The following is a 14,725-nucleotide window of genomic DNA, read 5'->3' as shown; positions in this document are numbered from 1 at the left end:
CTAAAATAGCCAAAAACTAAAATAGCCTACTAAAATAGCAACTTCCCAAACGAAGCCTATATAAGGGTCCAAGTTTTACTTTTATAGTCCAGGAACTCCCCCTCCATTCCCGATGTGGGACACCGGGGCCTTACAATCACCTCCCCCCCTTAGGGCTGCACGTCCCCGTGCAGTAGCCTGCCAGCTCGCAAGCCCGCCCACATACACCGAGAGACGCCAGTGGCCCACACTCGGTACTCCAGAGAGTCGGCGCTGATACCATTTGTAACGCCCCAACCCTTCACATATCATCGATATTGTCCGCTTTGGGTCACACCCGCACGGATTTGTTCTTCCCAGTGGGTCACCCATCCCAGAATTACTCCAGCTTAAGCACGCTTAACTGGGGAGTTCTAATAGGGATCTCACCACCCGGGAAAAGGCTTCGATGCTATATAAGGGTCCAATTTTTACTTTTATAGTCTAGGAACTCTCCATCCATTCCCAATGTGGGACATCGAGGCCTTACAGAGACTATTTTGACAGCTTGCCATGTGATAAATAGAGTGTCACACAAAAAGACTAAAATTGTACTTTATGAGTTGTGGCGGGGGCATAAACCAAATCTAGGTTATTTGAGGGTTTGGGGTTGCTTAGTTTTTGTGAGGTTTGCAAATCCTAAACGACCTAAATTGGGTGAACGAGCTACCACATGTACTTTTTTTGGATATGCGTTGCATAGTACAGCTTATAGATTTTTTTGATATGAAAAATAATATTATCTTTGAATCAGGTGATACTATTTTTCATGAAAATAAATTTCCTTTCAAATCTAGAAATAGTGGGGGTCAAATAATTTCTAAAAATATTTTATCTATGCCTAGTTCTTCTACTCCTTCTCAAGTTTTTGAAAAAAAAGAAAATTTTCAAATCCAACCAAGAAGAAGTAAATGAGCTAGAGTTGAAAAAGATTTTGGCCCTGACTATTATCTTTACAATGTGGAAGAAATTTCTCTTACGGTACACGAAGACCTCATTATGATTTGATTATGCTTTCCAAATTGAAATACGGTTTTTAATACATCGTAATCACAAAGACTATAAATACATGGATCACCATTTTCATCTCTGCAACTGCAATCACAGACACACACACACACAGAAAGAATTTACAGATAGAGTTGAATCATGGAAAACTTCATTGACGAGCGGGTCGTCCCGCCTCCTTGGGTTGCAGACCCATCAGACCCATTGATCCAGGCGCCCGAAACTTCAAGAAAGCGGCGGAGGCCGGCGGGTGCAGACGACAACGATCGGCCTACGAAGAGGAGGAAGATTGATCGAGTTGGGGATGAGTAGACTCCAGATCTGTTGCCGTGGTGCCTAAAGTATTTTGGTCTTTTTTTTACCAAGGTTTAAGAAAAACTGTAATTGCTTTCAATTTTAAGATTTTTTTTTTTTTTTTTTGGTGTTGGAGAATAGTAGATCCATGGACTATTTACTTTTATTAAAAAATTCAACTACTCTGAGAATATATTTTTGTTCTTGTTTCTCACCTTGCTCACAGTAATTACATTTGTTTATAGTTACAGAATAAAATATCACTAATTATGATTATTTATTGTTACAAACGCTAACATGAACAAACGCTAGTTTATTTTTACAAAATTGAAAATTTTATATGAGTTTGATTTTGCTTTTTGAACTCCACGGTGTGAATTTGTAATTTATTTATTTAAATATATTTTAAATTTTTTTAACCAAAAAAAAAGATACAATCATGTTTGTTTTTTTTTTTTCCTTAACAAAAAAATAAATCATAAAAGTCAACAAACACTGCCTATGAGAAATGTTGATATTTACAATTAGTTGGTGTTTAGGATTGACTTTTAAAATAATTTTTTTTGTTATTTTTTTATTCTTTACTGAAATTTAAAATCTCTATACTTTTGATGTCTACTCGAGTAGATAGACGGAGAAAGTTAAAAAATTAAAAAAAAAAATTACATAAAGTTTGAAAAGGATAAAAAAAAAAAAATTATTTTTATTTTTGGTAAACTTTGTTTGAAATTTTTTATTTTTTTATATACTTTTTAGATTCATTTACACAAGAGACCATGCAAGCCATGCAGCGGTATGGAGGACATGATACGTCAGCTCCAAGAGACCATGCAAGCCATGCAACGGGATGCTGCCTGCTAGGCGGAGGTCACCGCCCGTCAGGCAGAGGTTGTGGCTTAACAGGCAGAATTGATTGCTAGACTTCAATAACAGCAGTAACCATAACAAGCCGGAGCATCTGCTTCGCATCCACCCTCACCCCCACCTAAAGTTCCAACACTCGGGGAAATTGCAAACGTCCAAGAGAATACGGGCATGCCAATGAGGCCAGTCCCACCCCCAATCCTACCTCAGCTGTCTAAAGCACTGGCTAATCCAGTGGATACACCGTTTGAATTTGAGGTAGATCCAACAGCATTGAAAGTGAGTAAGCTTGAAAAGCTGTTCAAGCGGGCCCAGATAGTCAACTCGATCTCGGACATAGAGGATGGTTACACTGATTTAGCAGTGACATTGCCGGACCGGTTTAAGATGCCACATATAGACCGTTTTGACGGTTCTGAAGATCCTATGGTACATCTGTGGTTGTTCTCGGATATCGTACGGCCAATGGGCCTCTCTAGATTGCAAAAGCTTTCACTCTTCGGTCGAACCCTGTCGGGTATTGTGGCCATATGGTATGCCAAACTGGAGGACTTAGTAAAGAGGAGTTGAGAGGAGATGGCCGAGGCCTTCGTCACCCAATATTCATACAACACCCAGATCAAGGTCACGACTCGTGATCTCGAGGCGACCAGGCAAGACCCGAATGAAGGCTTTTCTGACTTTGTCACTCGATGGAGGGCTAAAGCCTCCATGATGACAACTCGGCCGCTCAAGAAGGATCAGATAAGGATGGTTGTACGCAACCTCCAACCCAAGCTAATGCAAAAAATGGTCGTCTTACCCCTTCCCACCTTTGCGAACTTACCCGAGATCGGGGTACAGATTGAAGACGCAAGCAGGGTCTGATCGACCAGGACAAGAAATAGCCCAAGAGGGCATTTACCCGTAGTTTAAATGCAGGCACGAGTAGTGCTGTAGCTGCTAGAACTTCAAATGTCGGCATGGTCACCACCACGCCCAAAACAGCTACACCCTTCACCGATGCGTCCGGAACCAGCTCACAATCAGCCAAATATCCACCCCGGGGCTAGAGGACCTTCACTCCACTGTACATGCCTTTTTCCAAAGCCTTGGGGGTCCTAATTAGGAAAGGGCATTTGAAGCCCTTGGAACCTTAGTCATTACCAGACAAACTTCTAGCAGCATGGTCACGACACCGACTTCTGCTACAGACTACGTCATGAGATTCAAGATCTCATTGACAATAAGGTGATTTCACCTCCTGACCAGCCAAATGTCACCACCAACCCACTCCCACCACATAACCAAGCACCACCACCCAAGTATATCAACCTGATCCAAACCGCGGCCATTCCATATGACCCAAGCATATACATCACACCCTCCCACCTACCCAAGCCTAAGGTGTTCATCCCAGAAAGTACGGACTTGTGCATGATAAGCACCTCCCTAACCCAGCCCAAGTCAGTGGTGGTGAACGTCGAAGACGAAGCCAGGGTTATCTTAGAGGATAATGGGAATGTTGATTCAGAGCCTGAGGGATCTGGGAGCTTTACTGAGGAAGCATACAACCCGTGCGGTTATATTGTGTCAACAGATCAAGCTAAGCCGAGGGTAGAGTTGTCAACTAGGACAGAGATTGATGTGGTCCGGGAGGACGGCCCGAGTCAAGGGCTCGATAATCTAGCCAAACTTGAGGAGGATATCAGCAACCTACAATTCTTTGATGAGCAGGACTTGGGGAATGTGCAGCTTGGTTGGTATGATGCGAACGGAGCAATAGATGCCACAAGGTGGCTCAATGATGAACCAAATGTTGTTGAGGTACCTCAATCAGAACAAGGTCAGTCAGAGACGGGAACATCTGCAGTGGCCGGAATGGCCGAGAATCATGAGGAATCGCCGGAGAGCACCGGTGCGAAGAATTTTGCTCGGGACTTGGGCAGTTTGTGTACAGCGGGCACAGAGCAGGAAAATACGCTGAGGTGTTTTGAACAAAAGAGAATCGAGGATGAAGACAGGGGTAGAAAAGCCAAGGCCCCTGCGGAGACAGAATGTGCTGTGAGCACAAGAACAGCTACAACGGAACCGAACAGCTATTTGTCAGTTGCCGATGGAATGTAGTGGGAAGACGATGACTTATGTCTTGCCCACACTGACGAGGACTGGGGGCAGAGCCAATCAAATGACACCTAGTAAATTGAGGAGGTCGACCATATGACCCGAAGTGGGCGGTAATTCAAGGCCCCACACTTGGACCAACTGGAGGCGTCTGGGAAAGACAAAGAAGCAGAGAGACAGAGAGAAAAACTGCTAGAGGAGGAGGCTGTACTGAAATAACTAAAGAATATTCAAGCAGACATCTCCATCTGGGGACTGCTTATGGCCTCTAGGGTTCACAGACAAACCGTCCTTACAGCCATGGATAAGGCCAAGCTTTCAATTGATACAACTCCTAAGCAGTTAGTAGAGCTGGTTTTCCTGGGAGGAGCTTCCCCAACCTTGACTTTCACTTTCAAATAACTACCACCTGAGGGTTCTGATCATAACAAGCCGCTCTATATCTCTGTGGAGTACAAGGAGAAATGGATACCGGTGGTCCTAGTTGACACAGGATCTGCAATTAACGTATGTCCGTCAAGAACGACGTATGCTATCTGGTTGAAGCCCGCAGATTTTGTGCCTACAGCCCAGGTGATACGGGCCTATGATAATACTAGCTGGGAGGTGATGGGGACCGTACAGATTAAGACTCAAGTTGGCCCTGGGGAAACAAGACATTGAGTTCCATGTCTTAGACGTTCCAGCCACCTTCAATCTACTCCTTGGGCGGCCGTGGCTGCACCAAGTGAAGGCTGTCTCTTCCTCCTTACACCAGATGCTGAAGTACCCCCACGGGAAGGGGGTGGCAATTGTTTTTGGAAATTCTTCAATACATCCATCGCCAGAGGTTTCTATACCAGTTTTGGAGATTGAGCATGGCGCGGAGGATGTATTTCTGTCAGGATTCACCCTAGTTGAGGCTCGGGTTGTACAGAATATACTAGCTGTTGATGAGGGGCTATACTTTTGTGCACAATCTGTCTACCTCATGAACAAGCTTCAACACATGCCTGGAATGGAATTGGGGCGAAGTGGTCGGAAGAGCGTTGCAACATTGACCGAAGTGCCGCATAAACAAGCCGGGAAAAGAGATGGCTGGAAGAGCCAGAGCTAAACAAGCTGGGAAGCACTACGAGTTAGTGCACAAACCTATTCAGGGGACCCTGAACGGACGCTTTGTTCGGGAGGGGGAAGATTTCTCGTACCGTGGCTTTCTAGAGCCATGGCTGAATTCAGAGTAGATTCAATTCCCGCTAGTTTTTTATTTCCTAGTAGAAACATTTTTCTTGAGCTAGCCCAAAAGTATATACCAAATGAAGAGATAGCAAATACTTCTTTAGAAAATTTAGACATAGAAGATTTTGAATTAAAAGACATAGAAGATTTTGAATTCGAAGAAAAAGGTAACTATTGGAACCCAAAAGACTTTCAACAAATTAATTTAAAATTAATTTTCGCAAAAATAGGAAAGCTAAAGAGAAAACCAGTATACAGAAGAACATAAAATGATTTATATGAAATAATAAAATTAGCTGAAACAACATAAATTTTAGGAGAACAACCCACGAAATACTGGGAAAGAAATAAAGTTTTAGCTAGTTTAGATATAAAAAATAAAGATTATAGGATTACATCAACACAAATAGATCATACTCCAACAGATATAGAAGAATTTAGAACACAGATTAAGGAGTTATTAGATTTAGGAGTAATTCGACCTAGTAGTAGCCCACATAGGAATGCCGCATTTATGGTTAAAAATCATGTAAAGATAAAAAGAGGGAAAGCTAGAATGGTTATAAATTATAAAAAATTAAATGACAATACAGAATATGATAAATACAATATACCAGATAAAGATCAGCTTATAAATAGAATACAGACAGCAAAAATATTAGCAAATTTGATTGCAAGTCAGGGTTTTGGCAAATCAAAATGGAAAAGGAAAGCATACCTTGGACAGCCTTTTGTTGCCCACAAGAACATTATGAATGGCTAGTCATGCCTTTTGAACTAAAAAATGTACCTTTCATATTTCAGCCTAAGATGGATAGTATATTTAATAAATATAGTTTTATATTGGTATATATAGATGACATACAAGTATTTAGCTAGGGGTGCACATGGTCTGGATTGGTTCGGTTATGAGAAAATCCAAGAACCGAACCGATCTTAACGGTTCTGTGATTTTAAGGACCAGACCAGACCATTACACTTGTAAAACCGGACCAAAACCAAACCGAAAAAACGATTTGGTTTCGGTTTCGGTTTCGGTTTGGTTCATGGTTCCAAAAAATTTCTATTTACAAGAATAAATTGTAAATATTAGCAAAATAATTACTCAAACTAATTACATTTAACTCATGATAAAAACTAATAATATTAAGGCATTACTCAACATTACATATCTATATCATCCTAATATCATTAAAATTACAAAAAACGAATTAATAAAAATAAAACTTGATATTATATATATATCTTTTAAAATTCGATTCGGTTCGGTTCAAACCGTGGTTTTTTCATAAAATCGATTAACCGAACCGTTTTTACGGTTCTCATATTTCTTAAACCAAAACCGAACCAGTTCTTAACAGAACGAACCAAACTGTACGATTCGGTTTGGTTCGGTCCGGATTACCGGTTTGAATAGATTTTTGAACAGCCCTAGATTTAGTCCAAATAAAAATAGTCACATAGATCATTTATATATAGTATTAGAAAAATTTATAAACAATGGAATAATAATTAGTAAGAGAAAAACGGTATTAAATAAACCTCATATAGAATTTTTAGGAATAGAGTTAGGAGATGGAAAAATCAGGCTATAACATCACATAGTTAAGAAAATTTTAGATTACCCAGATAAATTAGAAGATACAAAACAACTTCAATCATTTTTAGGCATTTTAAATTATGCACGAATGTATATTCCTAACCTTAGCAAAATAATAGGACCTCTATATAGTAAGACCACACCCATAGGACAAAAATATTTTAACCAATAAGATATAGCTTTAGTAAGAAAAATTAAAGATATTTGTAAAAATTTACCCGACTTATATATTTATATTTAATCCTACCATTATATATATATATATATATATATATATATTGTTATATAATTGCTTTGAAATGAGTAAAATGGCTTTTTGACATTGTACGTTAACATGTGATACCATTTTATTTGACAAAATATATTCAAAATATAAACCTATCACCCCTTTCTTGCCCAGTCTGCCATCCTTAAATTTGAGGTTTGATAGATCCGATCTCTAGGCACACCCGACACCCGTATCCGGGTCATGTAACATGGCTGACTCTTACTCTTTGAGCTGTTATTAAGCATCATTAGGAGTCTAAGTTCCATTTTTCTATCCTTTCTATATTGAGTTACTTTGTAACGATATTGTTTTCCAAATGCCTGTAGGATTGTGAATGTTCAGTTAGGAGAGACATCGAGGCTGGCTTGGCTTGGGGTGGGGGTGGATCCATTAGCTCAGTCAGATGCTATCTTAAAGGCTTATAACAGACCGTCTGAGCCTGCTAGTCAGCTTACTTCAAATTGGTTCATATCAAAGAATGCCATTGTTTCTGGCTTCTCGGAATCAAACAAGGGCAAGGCGACTCTGTTGCTGATGAAGGGGAGGCATCACCTCCCAAGGCTCGGAGAAAAAGAGTTGTCCGGAGAAAATTAACCACAAGTTCAGCATAGGGCAGTCCATGTAGTCACTATCAAACTGTTCAATTTTGCAGCCTGATTATGCAACAAAAGACACGCCACAATACACTGAAGCAGCCGAGAGGACAAAATATACCGTGATCCCATGGAAGAGGTCTGCCACAAAGAAAAAGGATGATTAACTGAAATGAGGATAATATAAGAGAAGATTTGTCAATTTTTTGATAAACTCTTTTTCTTTTTTTTCTCTCTAGATTAAATTTATTTATTGCCCTGATATAGCGACATACGCGTTTGAAGTTAAAGTCATCACAATTTGTGTAGCTAGGGCTTGATGATGAACTAACAACATAATTTTCTCGGACATCGATTAGTTGTCTTGACATTTAATATCTGGGATCTTTTGTGAGATGTTAAACGAAATAACTTGCTTCATGCTCTTATAATGTACTGCTACTTGGGACGGTTAGACTCTGCCTCCAGACCACAATCCCCTATATACTTCTTCAGCACTAATGGTTTCATCCTATTGACAGTTTTACCACTGGAGGAGGGCTTGACGAGTATGATGTTAGCCTTGTTGACGGGTTCGATTTGCCACTGGTGTGGCAATCACACCAGTGAAGAATAAAGGAGGGAACTGTAGTTATGGGAAGGCCTTAGCTTGCCGGAGTATATTCAATTCGGACAAGTATTGTTGCAGAGGGGCGTACTCTAATCCGGTTTCATGTTTGCCTACGAATCTATTCAATAATTTTCAAGGAGACACCGAAAAAAGTTCTTTGATAATTGGTGATGCATGCACAAATGTCTCTATAGTTTGTAAATGAAAAAGATGAATACAAATTATCCATGTTTATAAAATTTTAAATACAGCTGAACAGTTTTGTTACATAGACAATTATCAAACTTACTAATTGTGACGAACATTTTAAAAAATAAAAAAATGCGACAAAATTTAGAAAAATGTTCATACCAAATGAGTTGTACATTTATTTTTTTGGGTGTAATAGTTTTTTGAATCCTTGCAAATGAATGTCATATGGGAATAGGAGTGTAAATGGTTTCAATTAGAGTCGAAGGAAAATTTAACAATGAATTAAATTTTTTGATTTTGTTGATTGAAGAATCGAAACAGACTATATATTACAATTTGATTTTATCGAATTGATGTAAATAAGATATTTACATGATATTTTAAAGAATTTATAAAACTTTGCTAGATTTTTACATTAGGAATAATTGAAGAAAAATTATGAAAATTGTTCTACAAATATTTCATTCCCTAACTAATATTATAAAAAGTGTATTAATAGTCTTTTATCTTCTAATACTAAATGAATTATAATATAAATATATATATATATTTTTATCGTGTATAATATAAAAATATTTAAAAATAAGGCTTCGTTTGGGAACCTTCTATTTTAGCCAAAAAGTCAAAAAGTTACTAAATTAGTCAAAAACCCAACAACCCATATCAAAAAGTCAAAGATTCTCTTTTCTCTCTACTTTTTGTACATCTTTTCGTAAAAAACTAAAAAGTCATCCCAAACATACTAGTTTTTTTTAGTTCATATTTTAGCCAAATAGCCAAAAAGTTACTAAATTAGCCTGTTCCCAAACGAGACCTAAGTATGTTTGGTTTGTGTTTGAGAGATGTGTTTTAGAGATAAAAAGTACGAAAAATTATTTGGTTTAGTTTTTTTCAAAAGATATTTTAGAAAATTATTTTGAGAGTGAGTTTTGAAAAAAGTGATTGATTTGATGTGTGTGAGAAAGAGATTTGTTTGGAAAACTTGTTTGATTTACAAGTTTTGAGAAATTTTTTTGAAAAAATTTATTTGGTTTAAATACTTTTAAAAACTTATTTATAGAGAAAATTTCCTAAAATTTTTTCAGAAATACAAACCAAACGAAACCATAATATTTTGATACGTATTGACCCATCCTGTTGGCTCTATCAATTTTTCTTACAGTCTACCTGGCAGATTTTTAGCAGTTATTGGCGGGAAGTAACTGCAGCAGAGAGAGGAAAGGGAAGAAGAACCCAAACTCTATCCATTTTTCTAAGATCAAAAACAAAAAGGACCAAAAAAACTAAAAACTAACTTTTGAAATCAACCAACCAACCATCCAATGGCTGCTTTTACTACTACTTCTTCATCATCATCTGCTACTCTGCAAACTACTCTTCTATCTTCAACAAACCCCTTCAATTATCACACTTCACCCATTACTACTACAACCACTCTCAAACCACTTCTCTCATCATCCCCCAAAACACCCAACAACCCTAACTTTATTCACATCCAATCTTCAATACCCAACTTCAACACCACCACCAACACCACCAACAAATTCAATCCTTTGGAATCTTCAGGTTACCAGAAATGGAGAACTAGGGTTTCTTTTTTCACTTCCTTTTTGACCAAAACCAAAGACAGCGAGAGCCTCAAGGAGGAGCTTCTTGATGCCATTGCTCCTCTCGACCGTGGTGCTGATGCCTCCCCTGAAGACCAAGAGCGCATCGATGAGGTGCGTTGATAGATTTTGTTTTGTGTGTTTAATTTAATTTTTATTTGATAGTTAATTTGGGGTTTGATGGTTTTGTGGATTATTAAGTTAATTGAATAAATTGGAATGGGTTAATTACACTAGCATTTCCCCAATTATCAATATCACTTTACAAACTGGTACATTTGGATTCTTGACTATAAAATTGTATCATTTTCAGGGAAACATTTGTACCTTTTCTATTTATGTATTTATTCTTTTAAAAATAGTGGTTAGGGTTTAAATGTATTGTTTTGAAGTGATATTTAGTGATAATTAAAGGGTTTCTATGTAATTAACCTGTTGGAATTCTAGAAACACTGGAAAAGATTCAATTGCTTTGAAGTAGATACAGATTGGAGTAAAATTAGGTAATGTTTTTGTTAGTGGTTTGGGAATTGTTCTGAGGATTATCAAATTAGGTAATTTATTATATGTGTGTCTTTTCAGGTTTAATATGTTTTTGTTAGTGGTTTGGGAATTGTTCTGAGGATTATCAAATTAGGTAATTTATTCTATGTGTGTCTTTTCAGGTTTAATAAAGTCTGCATACTATATTTTCTACAACCTTTTTATGAACTAAGTTTACTATAAAATTATTGGTTGCTGTTTTCTATTTATGTGTGTGGTGCTTGTAATTGCTCATCCATGAAACTGGCCTGTGTCCTATGGTGAACAAGTTTTAGAAGGAGCATCATACAATCAAAATCCCATAATCTTTAATATTCCAGATGTCTTTTGGGTTTTTTTTTTTTTTTTGGCTTGTTCAGATTGCACGAAAACTTGAAGCCGTAAATAAAGTAAAGGAGCCCCTTAAGTCTAACCTTCTGAATGGAAAATGGGAGCTTCTATATACAACATCTAAATCAATTCTGCAGACTCAGGTATTTTTTTCGGAAACACACATCTTCCGATTGTTTTCCAACCCCCATCATGTGTGTATGGGAGCTACTAAGGAGCATACACCATGTCCAAATCCCGTCACCTTTCAACAACAACAACAATAATCGAGTAGCACTCGCCTTGTTATTATGATATACCATGCTTGTACAAGTACACTTGTATATTTTGAATGTGAGTAGCTGGAAATGGCTATTTCTGTTTACTTCTTTTGTTTTCTCGTTGAATATTATTATTTCATAATTTTAACCATGGATAATTGTAGCAGAGACCGAAACTGCTGAGACCAAACGGTAAAATCTACCAGGCAATTAATGCTGATACTTTGAGGGCTCAAAATTTGGAAACTTGGCCATTCTTCAATCAGGTTCTTCTTCTAGATTAAATCCAGATAACTTGGATACTAAGTCCATAGTCAGTATTCTGTACTAATTCTATATTCAGTATCGAAATTGATATAGTAATTTTGTGTTCCGGACATTGCCAAAAGTGTTAATACCAAGGTTCCTTGTTGAAAGGGTTGAAAAGTTTGCCCAATGGGAATATGAACACAAACATTTGGCCTTCCTGATACATCACCTCTGTGGACATAACTCTTTATCTATGATACTGCCCACAGACGTCCTATGCTATGCTATTTGAGGTTAATCTCATAGTCTACAATTTTGGCAACAGATATTTACCGCCTATCTTGAAGATTCATTCCATTCCAATTTCTGCTCTTTCATTAGAAAACTTTGTGATGTTCCTAAGATTTTTCATGTAGTTTAAGGTCGATCTGTCAATATTTTTGCAGGCGACGGCTAATCTAGTACCTCTAAATGCAAGGAGGGTAGCTGTTAAGTTCGACAGTTTCAAAATTGGCAGTCTGGTAGGTGAAATTTTCTTTTTATTGTGACGTTCTTCTGTCATAGGCTGTGCTTAATTATGATGCTACCGATTCTAAATTTAAATCATTCGATTTTCTTTCAATAGGTTGCAAAGTTATGATTTGACTCATGATAAAACATATATACCATAACTATAATTTGTGCAGTTTGCTTGAATAGGTTGCATATAGCTTGGAATGTTGCAAAGCTTTTTGTAACTGACCTTACTTCCAACAGTTGTTATCTGACATCTCTGTCTCATTTTGTAAAATTTCTATGTATTTAGCTTTCTCTATCTCCAAACTAATTTGTAATGCCTCACAGATACCTATAAAGTCGCGTGGAAGCGGGCATGGTCAACTGGAAATCACATACTTGGATGAGGAGTTACGGTGAGTTCTTTCAACTGCTTTTTGTCTGATTCCTCACGACATCCCAAATTTAGTTCACATAGTTGCTGCTTCAACACCAACCTTAAGAGAGTTCGAAAAGTGAGTGTAGGGAATTTTTAGTTTCTTTTACATTAAACCGGATTAGTCTAATCAACAATATGTGCAACTTATTTTTTGCGGTCATGGGTATGACTTGAACCTCTCTAATATTGTATCATAATGCCCCATAAATCTAATTACATATCATTTTTACCTTCTGTTACTCATAAAGACAACAGGACTGTTTAACTTAATCCTTCTTCTGAACTATGTGAGGCATTGATTTAAAATAATAAAAAAAAATAAATTGCTCTGTTTTGTTTGTTAAAGATAAATAAATAAAGTGTTCCCTTTTTCTCTGTTAATTCATGAAATTAGAAAAACCCATTTCACTCATATTGATCATTTATGTATCTTCTTTTTTTTTCTTTTTTTGCAGAATATCGAGGGGTAATCAAGGAAACTTGTTCATATTGAGAATGGTGGATCCATTCTATAGAGTTCCTCTTTAATAATGGTGGTGTGTCCATTCTTAGATTCCACACTAATATTTATTACCACCTCTTGAGGTGGGATCCTATCTCTCCAAAATTCGCACGGTACCTTCTATTCCTGTAAAAGTTTTTTCCTTCTAATGCACTCCCAACAATACTGGCTCGAGATTCCTGTGACTGAGTGTTCCCTTAACTGGAAATTCATCCTTTAAAATAAAATACATATTTATTTATTTTTTCACTTGCTGCATGTAAATAACTTGTCAATGGAATGAATAAAAAAGTGTGTTAAAAATGTGTATTATGTAAAAGTGGGATGGACTTAATATATATTTATATCAACGATAATGTTTAAAAAATATCTGTAGTCTGCCTTTGCTAACTGTAATTATAATTTTAATAATAATTACAAAAGAGATGAGAATCAATAATTATAAAAGAAAATAAAAGAATAAAAAAATTATTGACAAAGATGTGTAGTCATTGGCATTAAGAGTTGCTGGTGTCCTTGTTGAAGATTAGCTCAGATTTTTAACGATGGCTGCTGATTGAAGAAAAAATTGAAGAAGGTAGACATTTTCAGCCAAGCTACTCATCGTAGGGTGGCTGCCATAAATATTTGGTAGTTGCCATAAATGTTGTCGGTGGCTTCCATTTCATCTATAAATGGTTAGTGAATGGGAGGGGGTCAGTGTGGTGAGTTGACGAGAGAATACAGAGCAAAAAGAGAGAATTATAGAGTGTAATTCTTGTTTCAAATATAATGAAATCCGCTGCCCGTGATGTAGGCGATTTGCTGAACCACGTAAATCTTTGTGTGTTCTTGCTTGTGTGATTGTTTTCTGCTTCCTAGGCACAACAAATTGGTATCAGAGTATTGTTGTGCGAAAAACATTAGTGTTTTTCTGTAAACTGAAAATTTTAAAGTTGTCAAAATTAAGTTGTTTAGCATACCACGACGACCGCCTTGATGAGAGGAGTTCAGACTCAGAAAGACCAACTCATGAGGACACTTCACGTGCTTGCTGAAGTTCTACCGAAGACTTGCCGGAAAGTTCAGTCCGGCGTAGAAGCAAAGGTTGAAGAAGTCAACCTATCCTAAAGGCTTTAAGTATTCACTTGTCCACTAAAATAACACAAGTTCATACTTAGCAGAGTGGTTAGAGCATTTGGTTTGAAGCCTTGAGGTCAAGGGTTCAAAACCCTTCTCAAACAAATTTCCAATTTATTTTTGGAAGTTGCCACATTGTCGACACGTCACACTACATCAACGCCAAGTGTTAGCCTAGTCACTGCCATGTCTGATCTACGTGTCGAGATATCTCACTGCCAACTCAACTATCACGTCATTGACACATCAGCACACCTGTCACGTCATCGTTCCACCCAGCACTGGCAGTGTCGAGACATGTCACTGCTAGCTCAACTGCCACGTTATTGACATATCAACACACCTGCCACATCATCGTCCCACCAACACTGCCACGTGTCGAGACACGTCACCGCCAGCTCAACTGCCACGTT

The 14,725-nt window shown here is 37.5% G+C and overlaps 1 protein-coding gene and 1 pseudogene across 4 annotated transcripts in view; both read left to right on the top strand.

Moving 5' to 3' along the window:
- Positions 1-7,984, top strand: part of LOC145804108 (protein RETICULATA-RELATED 1, chloroplastic-like) — a 48,518-nt pseudogene extending 40,534 nt beyond the window's left edge. The window contains exon 4 of the transcript XR_014345713.1: positions 7,700-7,984. The product of XR_014345713.1 is annotated as a protein RETICULATA-RELATED 1, chloroplastic-like (transcript). The remainder of the gene's footprint in view (positions 1-7,699) is intronic.
- A 1,967-nt stretch (positions 7,985-9,951) lies between these two features.
- LOC114306795 (putative plastid-lipid-associated protein 4, chloroplastic) lies at positions 9,952-13,442 on the top strand. Of its 3 annotated transcripts, XM_028252094.2 has the most exons (6): positions 9,952-10,489; positions 11,278-11,391; positions 11,676-11,774; positions 12,204-12,278; positions 12,601-12,668; positions 13,147-13,442. In XM_028252094.2, the coding sequence occupies exons 1-6, from the start codon at positions 10,091-10,093 to the stop codon at positions 13,217-13,219; spliced, it is 828 nt and encodes a 275-aa protein (XP_028107895.1). In that variant the 5' UTR covers positions 9,952-10,090; the 3' UTR covers positions 13,220-13,442. The 3 variants fall into 3 exon arrangements, with proteins under 3 accessions (XP_028107895.1, XP_028107897.1, XP_028107896.1); XM_028252096.2 differs by lacking the exon at positions 11,278-11,391; XM_028252095.2 differs by lacking the exon at positions 11,676-11,774.
- The last annotated feature ends 1,283 nt before the right edge of the window (positions 13,443-14,725 follow it).

This window comes from Camellia sinensis, chromosome 12 (assembly GCF_055761805.1).
Source record: "Camellia sinensis isolate YWXY chromosome 12, ASM5576180v1, whole genome shotgun sequence".
In the NCBI taxonomy this organism is placed as follows: Eukaryota; Viridiplantae; Streptophyta; class Magnoliopsida; order Ericales; family Theaceae; genus Camellia; species Camellia sinensis.
The sequence above is the reverse complement of the archived record's forward strand: the minus strand, read 5'-3'. Positions and strand labels throughout refer to the sequence as shown.

Excerpts from the sequence above, each read along its gene's own strand:
- LOC114306795 (XM_028252094.2), top strand. The coding sequence starts at position 10,091 with ATGGCTGCTTTTACTACTACTTCTTCATCATCATCTGCTACTCTGCAA. Across the intron at positions 12,279-12,600 it reads GTTTCAAAATTGGCAGTCTG|ATACCTATAAAGTCGCGTGG; the intron begins GTAGGTGAAATT and ends AATGCCTCACAG. Across the intron at positions 12,669-13,146 it reads TACTTGGATGAGGAGTTACG|AATATCGAGGGGTAATCAAG; the intron begins GTGAGTTCTTTC and ends CTTTTTTTGCAG.